This window comes from Festucalex cinctus, chromosome 4, assembly GCF_051991245.1.
Source record: "Festucalex cinctus isolate MCC-2025b chromosome 4, RoL_Fcin_1.0, whole genome shotgun sequence".
Lineage (NCBI taxonomy): Eukaryota > Metazoa > Chordata > Actinopteri > Syngnathiformes > Syngnathidae > Festucalex > Festucalex cinctus.
The window spans coordinates 26,425,247-26,442,400 of record NC_135414.1 but is presented as its reverse complement, the minus strand read 5'-3'; the positions used below and the strand labels follow the sequence as shown (position 1 = coordinate 26,442,400).

The 17,154-nt window shown below is 38.0% G+C and overlaps 4 protein-coding genes across 9 annotated transcripts; 1 reads left to right on the top strand and 3 right to left on the bottom strand.

Annotated features, from left to right (window-relative positions):
- Positions 1–1,150: 1,150 nt before the first annotated feature.
- kifbp (kinesin family binding protein) lies at positions 1,151–8,496 on the bottom strand. Its single transcript, XM_077519949.1, has 13 exons — positions 8,000–8,496; positions 7,673–7,771; positions 7,527–7,606; positions 7,390–7,448; positions 6,882–7,006; positions 6,658–6,751; positions 5,286–5,398; positions 5,059–5,208; positions 4,904–4,978; positions 3,897–4,059; positions 3,639–3,813; positions 3,155–3,340; positions 1,151–1,948 (listed from the first exon to the last, which is right to left on the bottom strand). Exons 1-13 carry the CDS (start codon positions 8,453–8,455, stop codon positions 1,810–1,812), a joined length of 1,914 nt encoding a protein of 637 aa, XP_077376075.1. The 5' UTR covers positions 8,456–8,496; the 3' UTR covers positions 1,151–1,809.
- Positions 8,497–8,870: 374 nt separating this feature from the next.
- mpc1 (mitochondrial pyruvate carrier 1) lies at positions 8,871–12,278 on the bottom strand. Of its 3 annotated transcripts, none has more exons than XM_077519956.1 (3): positions 10,317–10,408; positions 9,758–9,890; positions 8,871–9,567 (listed from the first exon to the last, which is right to left on the bottom strand). In XM_077519956.1, the coding sequence occupies exons 1-3, from the start codon at positions 10,357–10,359 to the stop codon at positions 9,546–9,548; spliced, it is 198 nt and encodes a 65-aa protein (XP_077376082.1). In that variant the 5' UTR covers positions 10,360–10,408; the 3' UTR covers positions 8,871–9,545. The 3 variants fall into 3 exon arrangements, with proteins under 3 accessions (XP_077376082.1, XP_077376083.1, XP_077376081.1); XM_077519957.1 differs by lacking the exon at positions 8,871–9,567 and adding an exon at positions 11,800–12,278 and having other exon boundaries at positions 9,754–9,890; positions 10,317–10,413; XM_077519955.1 differs by lacking the exon at positions 8,871–9,567 and adding an exon at positions 10,705–11,650 and having other exon boundaries at positions 9,754–9,890; positions 10,317–10,413.
- LOC144017945 (THAP domain-containing protein 2-like) lies at positions 11,836–14,521 on the top strand. Of its 4 annotated transcripts, none has more exons than XM_077519954.1 (4): positions 11,836–12,066; positions 12,999–13,197; positions 13,325–13,441; positions 13,562–14,518. In XM_077519954.1, the coding sequence occupies exons 2-4, from the start codon at positions 13,018–13,020 to the stop codon at positions 13,736–13,738; spliced, it is 474 nt and encodes a 157-aa protein (XP_077376080.1). In that variant the 5' UTR covers positions 11,836–12,066; positions 12,999–13,017; the 3' UTR covers positions 13,739–14,518. The 4 variants fall into 4 exon arrangements, with proteins under 4 accessions (XP_077376080.1, XP_077376076.1, XP_077376079.1 ...); XM_077519950.1 differs by having other exon boundaries at positions 11,862–12,266; positions 13,562–14,511; XM_077519953.1 differs by lacking the exon at positions 11,836–12,066 and adding an exon at positions 12,408–12,799.
- A 415-nt stretch (positions 14,522–14,936) lies between these two features.
- psmb1 (proteasome 20S subunit beta 1) lies at positions 14,937–16,954 on the bottom strand. Its single transcript, XM_077518202.1, has 6 exons — positions 16,749–16,954; positions 16,315–16,422; positions 16,129–16,210; positions 15,918–16,047; positions 15,684–15,790; positions 14,937–15,468 (listed from the first exon to the last, which is right to left on the bottom strand). The coding sequence occupies exons 1-6, from the start codon at positions 16,847–16,849 to the stop codon at positions 15,283–15,285; spliced, it is 714 nt and encodes a 237-aa protein (XP_077374328.1). The 5' UTR covers positions 16,850–16,954; the 3' UTR covers positions 14,937–15,282.
- Between the last annotated feature and the right edge of the window lie 200 nt (positions 16,955–17,154).

The window sequence follows — 17,154 nt, the reverse complement described above, 5'->3', positions numbered from 1 at the left end:
CAAACCCAGAATGATATTCTTTTTAACATTCGGATAGTGTTAACTGGAAGTGACACAATTCCGTCGCTATTTTCTACTTATCATTCACTTATCATTTCGTGTGGGAGGTTGAGTCTTTTTGTTGTTCCGAAGTTTATTTACTTACATGTGTATGATGTCATAATTACAAAATCACAATTTATCAACTTAATCGGAAAGTGGAAGCACGGCGAATTTGGTCAAAGGGCTTGCGGTCAGATGAGTCCTGTTCATGCATCAGACTCTTTTGCAATCTGTTCCGCTGACAGACAACCAATGAATATATACAGCGGCGCCTTGTGATGCAACTCATACGAGTGATCTGACTTTAAAGTTTTTCGAGACATGAGCCATCGTGCTGACATTTTATTTTTTATTTTTTGACTTGTGGGCAAAATTTTCTATGGTGGCAGTATAAACAACAGTTTGGCAGAAAGAGAACAGTCCTTCAAAAAAAAAAAAAAATGCTTCAAGCTAGGGCTGCTCTATTATAGAAAAAATAATCAAGATTATTTTAGCAATAATTGAAATCACAATTATTCAAACTATTATTTATTTTTTTTGCTACAAAAACAAAGAAAATGTTTACCCATTTAAAAATATTAAGACATTTTAAAAAATAGAAACACTATAATTATGTAATTCCCTTTTCGACCAAAGAGAATTTATAATATATATTTATAATATTCATTTATTTTGGCAAAAACTTGAAGTTGGAGTGCAGCATGTGCACTGTGCAGTAGGACGATTTTTTAGTTTTTATTGGTACAAAAGAAAATGTTGAAGCGTAAAAAAAAATATTAAGACAAAATTTTTTTTGAAACAATAATTATGCAAGTTCCTTTTGGATGAAACAAAATTTATTAAATTAGCTATTTTAAAATAAAAAAAAAAGTGAAAATGTACAAATTTAAACAACTCAAGCATGAGTGTAAATCTTTTTTTTTTTTTTTTTTTTTACAATTATGCCGATTTTGTAATCGTGAAGTGTAATAATTGATATTGTAATTGAATTTTGATTAATTGCACAGCCCTACTTCAAGCTTTCGATTGCCACTACTCGTTTAGGTTTACCATCAAACTATTATAAAACAGAGTATTTAAATGTTGAGTATTAAAAAAATACACTGCCTTACATAAAACCATTTATTTTACGGCTAATATAAAAAGCAAAACGATATAGACAACATACTAACAAACATCAATGGTATCGAGATATTACCATTTAAGTATTGTTTTAAAATAAAAAAAACCCTGCCATTTCAAGATAAGTACATATTTTATCTTATCCACTATAGCTATGTTCCATAAAACAAACACTGTAGAACGTTGATAGTGATGTAAAATACATCTACAGATCCATGATGTATAATCTCAACCTGATGCCGCACAAAATGAAATTGTTAAATCTAAGTTCTAGAGAGTGTAGTAGTTAACACATCCAAACTTCAGTGCAGGCAACATGAGTGCGACTTTCACTCAATTCACAGTGTGGATGAAAGTGCCAGTCTCTATATGTAGTTGCTTGTCACAGAAAATGAACTGGTTCAAAAGACCTACATACGAAAAGACACGTGATAATTGCGTGTAGTATTTATTATCACTGCATACATTATCTACATTTACATAAAACTATTAGGATGGGGGTGGGGGGGGGGGGCACATTAAATGTACATGTGTGCAAAGTAGTATTGAAAGGAATATTTACGGTATTCTTTGCATGTGACCATTCACTGGACTGCAAATAGCATGCACACATAGCACGAACGACGAATTCAAAAGGCTGCAAATTCAGTTATTAGCAGCCATCCTCGCTTTGAGGCGGTTGATTTTGAGAGGAAGAAGGCCGACCATCTCCTTACTCAATTCCAGCTCCGATGTCACCACAGAGGCAGCTTCAGGGTGGGCTTCACAGTACTGAACGACATATCTGGAAGACAAGCAGTGTGCAGCTCATCAGAATTATCTGGAATTTGGGGATGTTTACTTTGTTAAGTCCATAAATCATTCACGCCAAAAAGCATTACTCGCACAATATCAGGAGCGCCAAGACAAACAGCCAACATCAAAAGATACTAATGCTTAGTTTTGATTATTTATTTATTTTACTTTGACTTTATTTAATGTAATTTTTATTAATTTTAGTTATTTATAATGTACTTTTTATTAATTTTATTTATTTATATTTTTATTATATTATACAATATGGTTATATATTTAATATAGATTTTTATTCATCTATTTTTAATTATTTTAATATATAAATATATATTTTTTTTTATGTATTATGTATTCAAAAAGTAATCTTGCTTTGCTGCCATCTGGTGGCATAATGCAAATATTGCCTTCCCTAAATATATTCACAATGTTGTGGGGTTTTTTTGTAATTATGATATAAATGAATTAAATATCCATCATTCACTTGAATTTTGGTATTCATGAATTTAAAAAAAATAATACAAAAATGACATTGCAGTCACCAATGGCAAATGTTATTTATGTATATTTGTATTATATAAAATACTATTGTTATATATTTAATATATTTATTTTATTAATTAATCTAATATTTGTAATTATTTTAATATTTTTTCCTTTTTTTAATGTATTTAAAAGTAATAATAGTCTTGCTTTGCTGCCATCTGGTGGCATATTGCAAACATTGGCTTCCCTAAATATATTCATGGGGTTTTTTTGTAATTATGATATAAATGAATGAAATATTCATTATTCACTTGAATGTTGGTATCCATGAATTATTTATTCATATTTTTATTAAATACTATTTTTATATATTTAATACATTTATTTTATTAATTAATCCAATATTTTTTCATATTTAATTTGATATTTTTTTTTATGTATTTAAAAGTAATATCAGTCTTACTTTGTTTCCCTAAATATATTCATGTTTTTTTTTTTGTAATTATGATATATATGAATGAAATAGTCATCATTCACTTGAATGTTGGCATTCATGAATTAGAAAAAAAAAAAAAGCAAAAAAAAAGACACATTGCAGTCACCAATGGCAAATTGTAATCATTGTTGTAAAGGCAAAGAATTTCCTGCAGTTCCCTATTGGATTGTGCAAATATAATCAAACGAAGTGTACAATAAATGCATATCGACATACTTGTAGTTTTCCAGTGAGTTGTTGAGGTTGTCCAGCTGTGAATGCGGGAGAGAGCAAATCAGGCGGCTTTGCATTCGGGCCACTCGGAAGCGGGCCACCAGGGCCGGCCGGAGGACCTCCTCCTCCAGGTGCTCGGGAAACTTTCCCTCTGGGGACCGCAGAGAATCCAGGAACATTTGGAAGTACCTGCAGAGGGGAGGGTTCAAAGTCACTGCATACAGACTTACGTTTGGCATGAGAAAAATCTTACAGAAAACCAAAAAAAGGGCACAAAAACTCATGTAAAAGTAAAGTAATATTTTTCAGTGAACAGGAAAAAAAAACATGCAAAGATTAATTTCTGAATAGCAAACCACGAAATTGGTGAGGTGTCACTGTACATGGAAAGAAAGAGTGGTGAACTTGTAGATCACAAATGCACATCAATTCAGAGCAAGGCCTTTGCTATAATTGATAAACCCGCTATAGCTGAACGCACACTCACTTGGCGGAGGCCGAACAGAGGCTGTTGAATTTCTTGATGGTGTGGCTGTCAAGCGACTGCGTGTCAGCCTGCCTGTTGGCCAGAGTCAGTTTCAGGTCCGTCATTTCGTTGTAGGTCTCGGCCAGCTCAAACATCAACTGTCTGCGGATCATCAGGTAGTACTGCGAGTTCAGTTCTACAAAAGAAGCGGGCGTGTACATTCATGTAAGATACAAAAAAACATGGCAAAATGAAATGCAACGCGAGTGACAAGAGTACCAAGGCAGATGGTCTCCAGCATGTCAACGCGTCGTTTGTGCATCTTGCAGCGGCGCTCAACGTCCTCTTCAAAGAAGGCCAGAGTCCTGAAGAGGGCGCTGTGATCCTGCAGGATCTCAACGTGGTCCGTCACGTAGCCGTCCATCTGAAAGTACTCCTTCGCCTGAGAGGCAAAACAGTTTGGGGGGGCTTGGGAAGCTCAATTACTCACAATTCTAAATATATTTGTGAATAATGATGAAACTTAGCTATATCCTGACTACCAGGAAAAAATATATTGTCCAATCATGTTTATTTTGATATTCCCCAATCTTTGTGAAGTAACTGGAATACTGCAAAAGAATAAAAAAAAAAAAAGTTTTTATTTTTAAGATATGATGTGTCCACTACAGAGGACATTTTTTAAAATTTAAATGTTAGGCTCAAATACAGTTAAAATAATTCAAACAATACTTTAGTGTGCTCTTAAGAGTCTTATAGAAAACATGCTAACAACATTTAAAGCCTAAATTTGTTCAATAAAAAGTGTTATACACTTTTCCTCTTCCCTATAAAGTGCTTGCACTGAGGGAAGCCATTTTCTTTCATGATGTAATCAAAAGGTAGCAAAGCCCCACCCCTACACATTTGGCATCATTGGAAAGCTCTGAGTGTTCTCTATAGAGCACAAAAGGAGTTAATTCAATCGTATGCACTGGGTGGGAGATAATCAGGTTTAAAAAGGTCCACTAAAGAGGACAAATTTGAATTGTTGGTAGTCAGGTTATTGTAAAGCTAATTGCTGACAAAATCAATTGCCTGTATTGTATGTTGAGTTGTTTTATAGTTTTTTTATTTTATAATCGTTGAAATTGAGTTGCAAAATATACAATTGACAGTATATCACTTTGTGTGTGAATAAAATATTCAACATCACTCTTCGCTCCATTTCCACTCTTATTTTGAATTAGTCCATCTATTCAAGTAGGTGATTGCTGTGTTGTGAGTGTATGTAGATCTTGCAGTACCTGTGTGACATAGTTCTGTCCCACCAGAAATACATTCCTGGCCTCTGCAAAGTCCAGCGGGAGCAAGCAGCTCACCTGGAAATCCCACATGGGACAAATGTGATCATTTTCAGTGACAACATTCTCATCGTGTTGAATTGAACTAATCCGCTGACCTTCTCCTCCAAGCTTGCGATCGAGTCAAACGTGTCCTCAGAGCCAAACAGTAGGGCGCTCTTCCTGCCCTTTTCTTCCTCCTCCACCTCGAGCCTCCTCCTCCTCTTCAACTCATCCTGAAGATCGCTATCCAGTTCGCCTATGTCGTTCTGCTCACATGGACGCGCAGAATTAAGTTTGCACGACGGCAGCGTGTCCCTGCAGTTGTGAAACGGCGAGACGGCACCTCCAGCGCTTTCTTGGCGTCCTCGAGGAGGATGCGGCAGTACTTGATCCAGCATCTTGCTATCTCGGCTCGCTTCTGTCTCAGCTGATCCCGACGCTCGCTCTCTATCTCGCCTGGAAGAATGGGAAGGGAATTTTAGATCCGTGTGTTTATATTTCAAACAAAAACAATGAAACATCTTGATCATTAGGTTTGTTCCAATCATTGACTCAAAACGGCCAGATGGGCCATGTGATTCAGACGACATAAAAAAATAAATAAATTAAAAAAAACGTGTGAAAAGGTTTTTTAAATGACATTTATTAATGATTATTTGTAATTGTATGTATAATTAATTTAAAGTGACGTGAGGCTACATTCAAATTTAAGGCTGAGTCTAAATCGATATCGATATTCCTTTTCATAGCCCAATATCGATTCATAAAACCATGAATCGATACTTTTAATACAGCTTTTTCCCCTCTGTAAATTACCGTAATGTGTCAAATATGCCCCAAAAGAAGTAAGTTAAGAATTGGACAGAACACAAAATGTGGATGCATAATTATGTACTATGGCCGTGTCTCTTATAATACAGGTCAATTTGTTTTTGTTTATTTATTAACCATTGGAACCTCAGGAATGTAAATGTGTGATTTGCCAGAGTGCTTTTGCCACTTTATTTACATAGCACAGTGGTTGTAATTAATTTCAATGATTATCTATGGTTTTGATCAGGTCATCCATCCATCCATTTTCTAAACCGCTTGCTCCTCACAAGGGTCGTGGGGGGGGGGAGCCTATCCCAGCTGGCTAAGGGCAGTAGGCGGGGTACACCCTAAACTGGTTGCCAGCCAATCACGGGGCACATTGAACTGGTCATGTTCAATAAAACATACATGATAAATGATTAATGTAACTGCATTGGATTCAATTATAAATGTAAACATTCATATTTGTACTAATGCACCAAGTAAGAGAAAAAAGTTTCTACTATTTTGCAGCACTTCTGTGAATGTCTTCCATATAAAAGTAAAATTGGTACTGCATGAAATCTTTAACTCAATCGAAAATCAATGTCAATTGAATCAATTTTGGAAATCTGAATCAATACCCAGCCCTATTCAAATCTAGCAAGAATGCAAAACACATTCGAACTAATACACGATTGCTCCACTAGTGTTCCACAGCCGCTCAGTTATCTTACGAGGGTCGACAAAGAGTGTACTTGCACAGCTGAATTATCGACAAAGATATTGAATAAATTCTACAACGCCGCCCCACTTGACCATCTCCCTTCAGTACAAAACAGCTTTGTGTGCTGCTAATATGCTCTGACCTGAGGAAAGAGATGAGAACATTTTGGACAAAATCATCAACAGAAAACACTCACTCTCTTGCGCGGCAGCCTCAGAGGGAACGTCTCCCGCTAAACCAGCTACGACGGTGGCTGCTGAGAGGCAGTGTCTCCCCTCCATGTATTGCCCCTGAGGATATACCACACATAAACCTTGTGACTCGCGTCGACAAGCCCACAACTACGCGTGCACTACAGATTGCGTAACACGTGGCACAAAATAAAACAAGCAATTATGAGCTTGATACAACCACTCTCACCTTTGTGATGTAATACTGTGAAAGCGTGGCGGCGTTGAGAGCCCACTCGATTGGACTGAACTGTCCTAACTGCAGCTGTCTCTGCAGGGTGCTGTGGCAGTAGGTGGCCGCTCGCTCTGTTTGACCTGGAAAGACACTTATGTTGTTACTTTCCACAAAACAATGTCATCTTAAAAGACATTCTGATACATATGATGACTGTCAGTTTTTGAAACATGCAGCATTGCAATGAATATAAAAAAAATAGAGTAATGGATTAAAAATGTTGAGATATTGAAAGAAAGAAAGAAAGAAAGAAAGAAAGAAAGAAAGAAAGAAAGAAAGAAAGAAAGAAAGAAAAGAGAAAAAGGAAAAAAGAACAAAAAAGAAAAAGGGAAAAAATGGAAAAGAAAAAAACGAAAGAACAAAAAAGAAGAAAAAGAAAGAAAAAATGAAAAACAAGAAAAAACACAAAAAGGAAAAACAAGAAAAAAAAGAAAAAAGAGCGAGAGAGATGAATTTGACTCACCAAGGTTTTGATAGACTTGAGCAAGGTAATACATAGTGTGTGTATATGCCAACTCAAACCTGATAAAAGAAGAAAAGAATAATAATAAACCAAAACGGGCGCAAATCAAAACAGCCGTGCTATGAATAAAGACCTACTTTTTGTTTTTTTCCTGATGTGTCAGCAGCTTCTCGTTGGTAGTGAAATACTCCACCAAATCAGTTGGAGGACTTCCATCCTGTAAATATTTTTTATTTTATTATTATTTGAATTGCAGTGGTGGCTGAACCACAAACAACCTTACCTCCTTCATGTAACGCAGGTAGATGGCCTCGGCCGTTTCCAGGTATCCCTGTGCCGTGTCAACCTCCTCCCGACCTGCCCAGAGAATACCCAGCTGGTTCTGGGATCACATAAACAAAGACAGGAACAGAAATGAGTGGTTCACACTTTTTATTCAAATCATCTAACTCAATAATGATTCAGGATAACAGAACGTTTAACATAAAACATACTGTGGCCAATTGAAATCCGATTGGGTAAAGAAACAGACATTGATTTAATGGAACAAATAACTTGTTGGTCATCAGAAACGGCGTATAACTGGCATCTTCCCAGGCGAGCTATTTACCCGGACATGGATGAATAACGACACATTTTCGGTAGACACTCTGCATCTCTCCAGCAGTTTCATGCAGTTTATTAGGTGCTCTTGTCCGGCCGACAGCTCCTCCGTATCCACATGGTTCACGCCCAGGTAATATTCCACCGCCGCGAGCCTCGCGGTCCTTTGTCCGGTGGGCGAATCACCACCGACGCCCCGCTCGAACAATTCCTCCAACTGACCGTCAACCGGCTGCTCGGTCGGCCTTTGGTTGCCGCCCTGTGCCCCGCCGTCTTCCTCCCCGTCGCCGGCCTCGAAACTCTTCAGCGAGCAGTGTATCTCCCGGAGGAGGTCTCTGGCTTTGTACTTGGAGCGATAAGGGTCATTTTCTGGGTCGTTTCGGGATTTGACTTCAGTCAAGTTTTGGGCGTTGGTAAATTTGTCGCAAATTGCTATCCACTCGTCGCTGCTGAGGGACGCCATGTTGGGTTTCTTGTTTTGAAGTGATCTGTCTGAAAGCGACAGTACTGACACCTACTGGCGGATATAGGAAATTAGTTACGCAACCTTTTGTACGTAATTTTCCTTTTTCACTTTCTTTTTAATATATGGAACACTCATTAATTTCAGTTCCACAAAGTATCAAAATTCATAGTAATATTGTTTATCATGTACTGTAGTTCCAAATTTCGTTTCCAAATTACGTAAGTTTTGTGAGCAAATTGAATTTATTTTAATACCTTTTGCGACATACTGGTTTGTGAGCGGTGATGTTTTTCGAATGAAAAATGAAATGCACTACTCTCAAAAACATTAGGAATATTCGGCAGTAAATTAAATACATATAGCAAACTAAAAATCAACTAAAATGCAAATAAACAACAAAAGTAATGTCAAGTTGGTTTTAGCCTGTTTATTTTTACAAACTCAAAAGAATCAGACCATGAACGAGGGACATTTTGTTTTGGTTATACAATAAATTAGAATGACACGCAAAGTACCACGCAGTAGGCCTACAGTATACATTTGGTCAGCAGAAACAGACCCGGGACTAAAATCTTGATATTTGCTGGTTGAACTAACACATCCAGGCAGCATCACCATTTTACCACATTCAACCACATATTTTCATTTCATTTCATTTCATTTCATTTCATTTCAGTAACAGTCTTTATTGCTTTGTCTTCACTCTGTCATGGTCCTAAAGTCACCCAATTTCAAATTTTAGCTTCATTTCCAGGGAAACTGTGATGGTGAAAGCGCAATATAACATGTCAAATACACCTACAATGGGATAAATGATTAAAAATCATGTTACACTGGAACAGTCGGATCTAAGTGGATTATACATTCACTCACGGCCAGTGATTCAAATGTAAATTCAAGCACCAAATTCATAAAGGAAATCAGTTTTGTGTTGTAAAATGTGGCTATAACTTCATGTGGGTGATCAATCATTATTAAAAGAGGGGCAGGAGACACACAGCTGCGGCTTCTGTGATTAGGTAAGTGCACAAACATGTTTGTGTAGCTTCTTTCATCAGTGAGGTGGGACAGGGAACACTTCACTTTGTCACTTCGTCTTCTTCTCCAAACTGGATCAACACAAAAACGGAGAAAATATTTCTTTACATATGTAACAATGATCAATTTACAAAAGAGCAGCAGCAGGTACTGATTTAATGTTAATTAGTGTGGCTGTCCTAACAGAAGCACAATTCCTAAAGATTTTCCAAATATTTTGTGCACGTCAAAAAGGCTGCTTAAGAACAAAAATGTGCTTACTTGTACTTGATGAGGCGACCACCCTGAATCAGCTGTGCAGACTCGTTGGTCATATGGCAGGCAAACAGCAGCCAGTTGCGTGGTTGCACCTTGTAGGCGAAACGCATGAAGAGCACCGAGTAACAACACAGAGCTGAGAAGAGGAGGAGGCACACAAGCACAAAAAAAATGTTTTGATTACAGCGTTATTTAATTCATTAAAGTGACACACAAAGTATGCAGCAGGCAATAATAGAATAAAAAAAAAAAAATCATTTTTTTTTTCTTTCAAATTGTACTGTACAGAAGTTGGAACTCACTAATGCCGTACTAAGGTCATAATTATATTAAATATATCACTTAACATCATCTTGGAAAGATTTGTGTTTTCTAAAAATTATTATTGTTGTTGGACTGGCCAGACAGACATGACATTTTGAGATATTAAAGGATATCAAAATGTTGCTAGTACGGTTACTAAATTGAGGTCTACCTTAGAGGCTCCACTGCAAGCTATAACAAAGTAGGTCATGCAGCCTAGCTAGGGGATATACTGTACAAGTGGATGCAGGTGTCTCACCGAACGTCATTCTGCCACTGATGATCTCGGGGCTCTTTTTCATGTCACTGAAGGCGGCGATAGGGAGACCCCAGTTTGCTACTGGACCCCAGAAATGCTGTAAGCACACACACACACACGTAAATAATAATAATAACAATAATAATAATAATAATAATAATAATAATAATAATAATAATAATAAGCACTTGAGTGATTAAAAAGCAGAACACAAACAATTTTAATAATACTGTAATTGATTAGTACTCTACTGCTGTTAAAATACATAAAACTAATATAAAAAAAACACATTCAACTATAAAATTACATCCAATATGCTCATACAATAAACAGATTCTGGGAAAACAATATTCATATGGACAGTCTGAGAAACACAAATAAGACTTACCGTGCTGGTGAATGTTTTTCAATATTCAGGGATACATGTAAAAGGGAAAAAAAGCAAAGAAAAAAAAACAAGTCAGACAAGGTTGCACACCGGTATGTGCCGTATGTTGACGTGTTTGAGCACATACAATGAGAAGCCGCTGAAACGGTGCAAATTTCATGTGGGACTACTTGGTTATCTAATTCAAGTTGTCCATACGTCTGGTTGTAGGGCGTTTGAATTCCACCTATGTAAAGGTCTGCGTGTCCAATGTTTTTTATATTTCAAAGCCATAAAACTGCAGTCTTGTCTACATTTGAATAACGGTGAGCAAAGAAATGTCAAACAGTCATCGAGATCTGCAAGAACTTGGACTTTGGAACTGGAGGGTCACGGTTTGAGTCCCACTACATACAAAAAATGAAACTGGTAATCCATTCCAGCATCCATAAAACATTATTTTTGTTCAAATACATTTTGCTTACATGGTTATTATAACATTGGGACATTTAAGATCGTTTTGTTAGCGTGTCTATATGGCGTTTTTCTATTTTGCTAGCATTGTTGGCCCAAGAGATGCAGTGTTTGCTTGTGTTGAATAAGATCAGGTGCTCTGTGTTGTGTGCAACACATAGACAGCAGAGCGTGAGGTGAATTTCACCTTGAGGGATTCTAACAAAAATGTTAATTTCCCATTTAAAAATAGAATTAAATATTCACGCACATGTGGGAACGCATTCAAATAATGTAAGTAGAGCACCAGTCTTTGACAAAATGTAAACAAAACGTAAAGTATCTCGTGTTTTTATTTACTTTTGATTAAATATTGTAATACTAGTTTTCCAGATTGTGCTGTCCTACAATTTCAAACAGGATGGGCGACACCGCGTAGTTGGAAACCCAAGACGTGTTGGTCTTTCGAAGTAAAAAAAAATTTAAAAAAAGAAATACAAAAAAAAGGGGGAAATAGCATTCCAACAGTCGCCAACACTTACTTTATGAAAAAGACAACTGTGAGTTAAAGATTGGCGACTGGCTGTCACTTGTGAGCAACATACACACATAAATAGCTAGGTGGCTACATTTAGCACATCTGCTCATAGAAGCTTTTGATACATACCTCATCAAATAGTCCCTGAATTCTTTGCTCTTCAGGTGGTCTATAGCTTTGCGTGCAATCGTCCCAGCCATGATTTCACACTTGGCTTATGGTCTTTGATGACCGAGAGATGATGAAACTTTTGTTGAAGGGCGATGAGCTGCGAACTGAGTCGAGACTAGAGGACGGCCGGTCAAATTTCCAACCAACCCCAAACACAACCTTTTCGATTCACGACACTGTCGCAAAGGAACAGCTTGGCGGCCGCATTCTGCCATATGCCAGTAAGCAGGGAAGACGCGACGCGTCCTTTTTCGTTTGAGCTTCGTGCTTACGGCCTGGCTAAGCTAGTAGGGGCAACGCTAAAATTAAAAGAAAAAGGCACAAAACAATAATCAACAAGGATGCCTGCACATTGTGCTGCAATCGGTTGCACACAACGCCGCACTACCGAATCAAAGAAACAGGGAATAACCTTTCATAAGTAAGAACTAAAGACACTTTTTTGGCTCTTGTTTCATTATTAAATCTTATTGAGAGCATTCAGTAAGCTTTAATAACTGGTTGCTTGATGACGGGAAATTAATTTTGTATTATTTATTTGTTTCGCCTTTATTTTGAAATTGGCCCCCGCAGCGCAATGGCGGCGTGTTAATGTAGAGACGTCAACGATCGTTGTGGCGGATAGCCTGATTTTTAGAATTTCGCGTTGAGGCATGTGGTCTGATCGATGCCTGACGGACACTAGAAAAACGCGAACTAGGAGGTTGACTGCTAAAATGCTGTTCCGAGCTGCACTGTATTTGTTAGTTGGCTAAAGTGCGACACAGCTACACTTCCTGTTGTTTACCTAATTATGTTCCATGTGGGAACTTGGTCCGTCGCTGTGCTGTAGCAGAAAAAAAAAAATCCAAATTAGAATACATCATATCATTTTTTTTTTTAACTATCTGTCCACGGCCCACCCAGAATGCCTATCAGTTGAGAATCACTATTTTAGTCACCAATAGAACATGGGTTGGTTTCACCAAAAACACTGATGTTTGAGTAAAAACAGAGTATAGAAACTTTTTGTGAAAAGAAAAGTCAAGCAGAACAAAATTCCCTTTAGTTTCCAGCGTATTGGCTCAATAGTTTCTTTTTATGAATTAGCATGGTTTCTCTTTAAAAATGTTTTTGTCTAACGGCTTTATTTTTCTGTCTACTTTCTATATAGGTTTCCCAGAGACGATGAGATGAGGAGACACTGGGAAAAAGCTATGAGGAGGAAGGATTATATTGCCAATGACGAATCTGTGCTCTGCAGTCAACATTTTAGAAGTTGTGACTTTGACAGAACCGGGCAGATTTGCAGGATTAGAACAGGTGTCATTCCATCATTGTTTAACTTCCCGGATCGTCCTCGACAAATACCGGTATGTTTACATGGATGCAACTACCCTATTTGTATTGAGTTTATTGAGTTTGAGTTTGGTGAGGCTGGAAAACTATAATGGTGGATCAATCAAGAGCCACTTAAATCAGTATTTCTTTTCTCTTTAGCCAGAAGAAAGAAGGACCATAAGAACCACAAAAACCTCCATCAAAGCTAAGGAGAGTTTACCGTTACCCATCCCTCAGAAAGTCCCCAAAAAGAAACCTCGATTTAATATTGCACTTGTGAGTATTTGTACTTGATAGGCCTAAAAAAAAAAAAAAGTGGGAGGATTCGGGGAGGCTTTTGGGCTGGGTCTCAATAATGCATTGTGATGACTGGGCGTTTTAAATGTCTTTCACCAGGACCACAACTATTCATTGCCCAATTCTCCCGCTGCCCTAAAGGCCAAGTTCAGTGCGGCTGCAGCCAGACTGTGGAGCCTGGAGAAGCAGAAGAGAAACGCGCTGGTGCGAGAACGAAGAGCGAGGACCACTCTAATGGCTGTACTGCACAAGTCACTGTGTGAGCCTTGTGTCTGAGTCTATACAGTAAAAGCCCCGTTCAGCAACAACTAGCATCGTTTGACCCTAAAACATAATGGTGGGTTAGTGTGATTCCCTCAGAGGACACTGTTCAGGTTATGAGAGGTGCTGCCATGGTCCTCATGGGCGAATACCACAGGAGTCTGTCGTCCCACATTTTGGTTCTGCGGGTTTGAGATATTTCCCAACTCCAACGCTGCTGTGTTGGACGGAAACATCTCAAATCTGCAGGACTCCGGCTCTCGAGGACCAGGCGTGAGAAGCCTGGCGCAGAGGAAGTGAGAGTGCATCAAGGAAACCAAGTTTGGTTTAGAGGAGTGATTTGCAGCAACTGTATATTAGTGTGCAGGTGCGCCGTTGAAAACCTATGTTCATCTATCTATGCCAATGACATAGCGTGACCGGGAGAGCTATTAAAATGCTCTTCCACGCCACCAAATAAACTGGGTAAATTGAGATGAAATTGACATATTTTTAAGTGCATTGTATATACACACACACCATACTTGACATATTGATTTTCAAAAATGTAAAATATGTGCCTTGACTTAGTAAAGTTGTGAAACACTGGTAAACAGAACAACTGGTCTTTTTTTTTTTTGGTGATTGGGAGTGTGTTCTTAAAAATAAGGCTGCAGCACATTGCCAGACTTAAGCCTTACAGCATAACAGGTTAGCGACAATGTTTTGACATGTTGGGTTGAAGCTGAATCTAATAAAAATTTGTTTATGGCTGGTGTTTGTCGATAAAAAGTAAAATACATGTATATCATTCATTTATGCTACACGAAGCCTAACAAACTTTCACAACAGCAAGCATTAGCTACAGTATTTCAATCTTCGTGGAATTGTTGGCTACTCTAATATCTGAATAGACGAATGTAATAAGACTACTTGGGCTCTGCACTTTAAGAGTAAAACAAAAATTACAGTTTAGCATGACCGTTTTTTCTCATATTTGTTTTAATCTAATGTTCTATATTAGCAATTTACAGTAACCGTAAACTCAAATTGGCTGAGCAATAAATTTTCTGAAATTGTCTGAAAATGTGTGATTTCTTAACATCGGTAATTTTAATGGGAGCTAGGCTAGCATTGTTAAATTCAATTGAATTTGAACCCTTGGAATCAGCATTTCTTTCTTTTTACATGATAGTGAATTAAGTTATGGGTAACTCAGCAACAAAACAAAAAGCATTTTTCCCCAATTTACCTTTATTAAGAATGTAAAAAGAACAGCAGAGTATGCTGCTTTTCATAACGGCAACTTTTCAGGGCTGATTTGTAATTACAGGAGTGTTGTGAAGGGACAAATTAATTTTGAAAAAAAAAAAATCTGATAATTACAAGGTATCAAATATGGAATATGGGTTTCCTGGTTTAAAAAAAAAAAAAAAAAGAAAAAGTTCCTTAATGTTTGGAGTAACACTCCCGTCTGATACAATCTGCCATCAAGCAACCAAAATGAGCAGAAGTGAATGTGAAAAGAAGCGCGAGTGGAGGAAAGAAGACGAAGAAGGAACAAACAACCAACATCTTCTTTAGTCCTTCCTCAGCGCGATGGTCTCCTCTGTGATTCCATCTTTAGTGATGATGCAGATCTGAAGGGCATCCCCGGTGTAAACATCTCTTTCTGCGGCTGAGATGAAAACATCTTTGACCAGCTGAACTGACTTCTCGAGGCTCAGAGGAATGCGTGTTACACCTTCCATGTTCTTGAAACCGATCTGGGAAGAAGGCGTGGGAGGGTCAGTCCAACACAGCAATGCTACGCTTGACAATAAGTGTGACAACTCTCAAATGTTTATTATAATTGATAGTTTTAACTGTTGGAATCTCAGGTTAATGGCTGGCTGTCAACTATTGAGTGAAAGGAAAATTCTTCGGGTTAATCCGAATAATCCTTTTAGTCCAATTTGAGAGTAAAAATCATGGTGTGTACCTGGTTGTCGAGTAGTGGTTGCAACATGGCACTGGCTGATCCCCCAGCCATGTAGCTGTTCCTCTGGTAAGATCCCACTGGGTCAAAGCTGTAGACGGCACCCTTGCCTAATGTACACATTACAATTGTTATCATCAGTGTATCAAGAGAACGCTCAAAATTCTGCACACTTTCCAATTGAAGAGGCGTAAAGCAAGTATAATCACAAACGTGTCGTGTTAGTCCAGCACATACCCTCGTCATCAAGACCGCCAATGATATTGTAAACGTAGTAAGGGAAGAACCTCCTGCCGTACAAGATGGTGGACAACATGGCAGCGATGGCTCCACACGTCATGGTCTTATTGTTTGAGTGTTTGTACATCTGAGAGGAAAAGGAAGTCCATCACTTTTATAGAGTTCTACAAGATATCATATATGCAGCCAAAATACAAGTTTCCCCCACCTTGAGTCTAGCATCAATGATTTTCGTCAGTGTCAGACAGTCACCATGGAAACCACTGCAGCCAATTACAGTTGTGTCTGTCCTAGAATTGACAGGGGGATCATTTAAATACATTGCCCGGTGAAGATAGCTAAAATAGATTGTTTTGTGGTCCGTTATCGACAGTACAGTAGAAGAGAAACTTACAATTTGTAACATTTTGGAGACTCTCTGCTGTGGATTGCGTAGCCCTCACTCAGCCTGGTGTCTGAAGCTACGATGGCGAAGTCTTCCCCAGCCAGTGCTAGTACAGTCCTGAAAACAAATATATTAGAGATGTTCATATAGTTTTTTCCCCCCCCAAGTCTTTTTGTGACTTACGAAGTAAGTACGTGTAGTGTAATATCATGCTAACCGAAGCTGTGTAATTCGAAAGTGAAACAATTGTTGTACAAAGGTTTGACATATTAAAACCTATACTGGCCCTGTGGTGTCTGCAGCAAAACAATAAAAAGTTGTAGTCACATGCATGTATCATAATTTAATTGTTCGTCAGAAGAAAACGTTAGCTGGTCATTCACTTTGGATGTATGTGAGCTAACATGCTAACGATCGAGTAAGCAGGTGAAAAGTAAACTTACCCGCCGTTGAACGTGTACGGTGACCACCGGTGCTCCACTGGACCCGTGTAATGATAGTCCTTCATCTTTCCCGGGTCTCTAAAATCTTGAAATGAAAGCATCTTTTTTTTCTTTTTAATACAGAGACAAAACAAACCTTTTATCGGCAACCTCCTAAAGTCGCTGTATCACTGCAATATGGCAGCTTCTTCTTTGAGGGATGGATTCAAGTTGGTCGAAGTACACGAGCGCCCTCTTTGGCTGCACAATGACATGACATGGCGAATTTTAGTTATCCGTTTACAAAAAGAACTTACTTTCGTGCCGTGTCCACCCATAATATATTATTTAAAAAAAAATCATTTTATTTACTTTAACTAAAATTAAATGTTTCGTCTTGGTGACAGACACACATTCAGTATAACAG

Bases quoted from the DNA above. Each gene is read 5' to 3' on its own strand.
- kifbp (XM_077519949.1), bottom strand. From the start codon at position 8,455: ATGGCGTCCCTCAGCAGCGACGAGTGGATAGCAATTTGCGACAAATTT. The intron at 7,449-7,526 runs GTAGGTCTTTAT...TTCTTTTATCAG, and splicing joins CATCAGGAAAAAAACAAAAA to GTTTGAGTTGGCATATACAC. The intron at 7,007-7,389 runs GTGAGTCAAATT...GTGTCTTTCCAG, and splicing joins TCAAGTCTATCAAAACCTTG to GTCAAACAGAGCGAGCGGCC.
- mpc1 (XM_077519957.1), bottom strand. From the start codon at position 11,874: ATGGCTGGGACGATTGCACGCAAAGCTATAGACCACCTGAAGAGCAAA. The intron at 10,414-11,799 runs GTATCAAAAGCT...GTGTGCTTACAG, and splicing joins GGGACTATTTGATGAGGTAT to CATTTCTGGGGTCCAGTAGC. The intron at 9,891-10,316 runs GTGAGACACCTG...TCCTCTTCTCAG, and splicing joins CAGTGGCAGAATGACGTTCG to CTCTGTGTTGTTACTCGGTG.
- LOC144017945 (XM_077519950.1), top strand. From the start codon at position 12,187: ATGCCTGCACATTGTGCTGCAATCGGTTGCACACAACGCCGCACTACC. The intron at 12,267-12,998 runs GTAAGAACTAAA...CTTTCTATATAG, and splicing joins CAGGGAATAACCTTTCATAA to GTTTCCCAGAGACGATGAGA. The intron at 13,198-13,324 runs GTATGTTTACAT...TTTTCTCTTTAG, and splicing joins ATCGTCCTCGACAAATACCG to CCAGAAGAAAGAAGGACCAT.
- psmb1 (XM_077518202.1), bottom strand. From the start codon at position 16,849: ATGCTTTCATTTCAAGATTTTAGAGACCCGGGAAAGATGAAGGACTAT. The intron at 16,048-16,128 runs GTGGGGGAAACT...TTTTCCTCTCAG, and splicing joins TCATTGATGCTAGACTCAAG to ATGTACAAACACTCAAACAA. The intron at 15,791-15,917 runs GTATGTGCTGGA...TGTGTACATTAG, and splicing joins TGGCGGTCTTGATGACGAGG to GCAAGGGTGCCGTCTACAGC.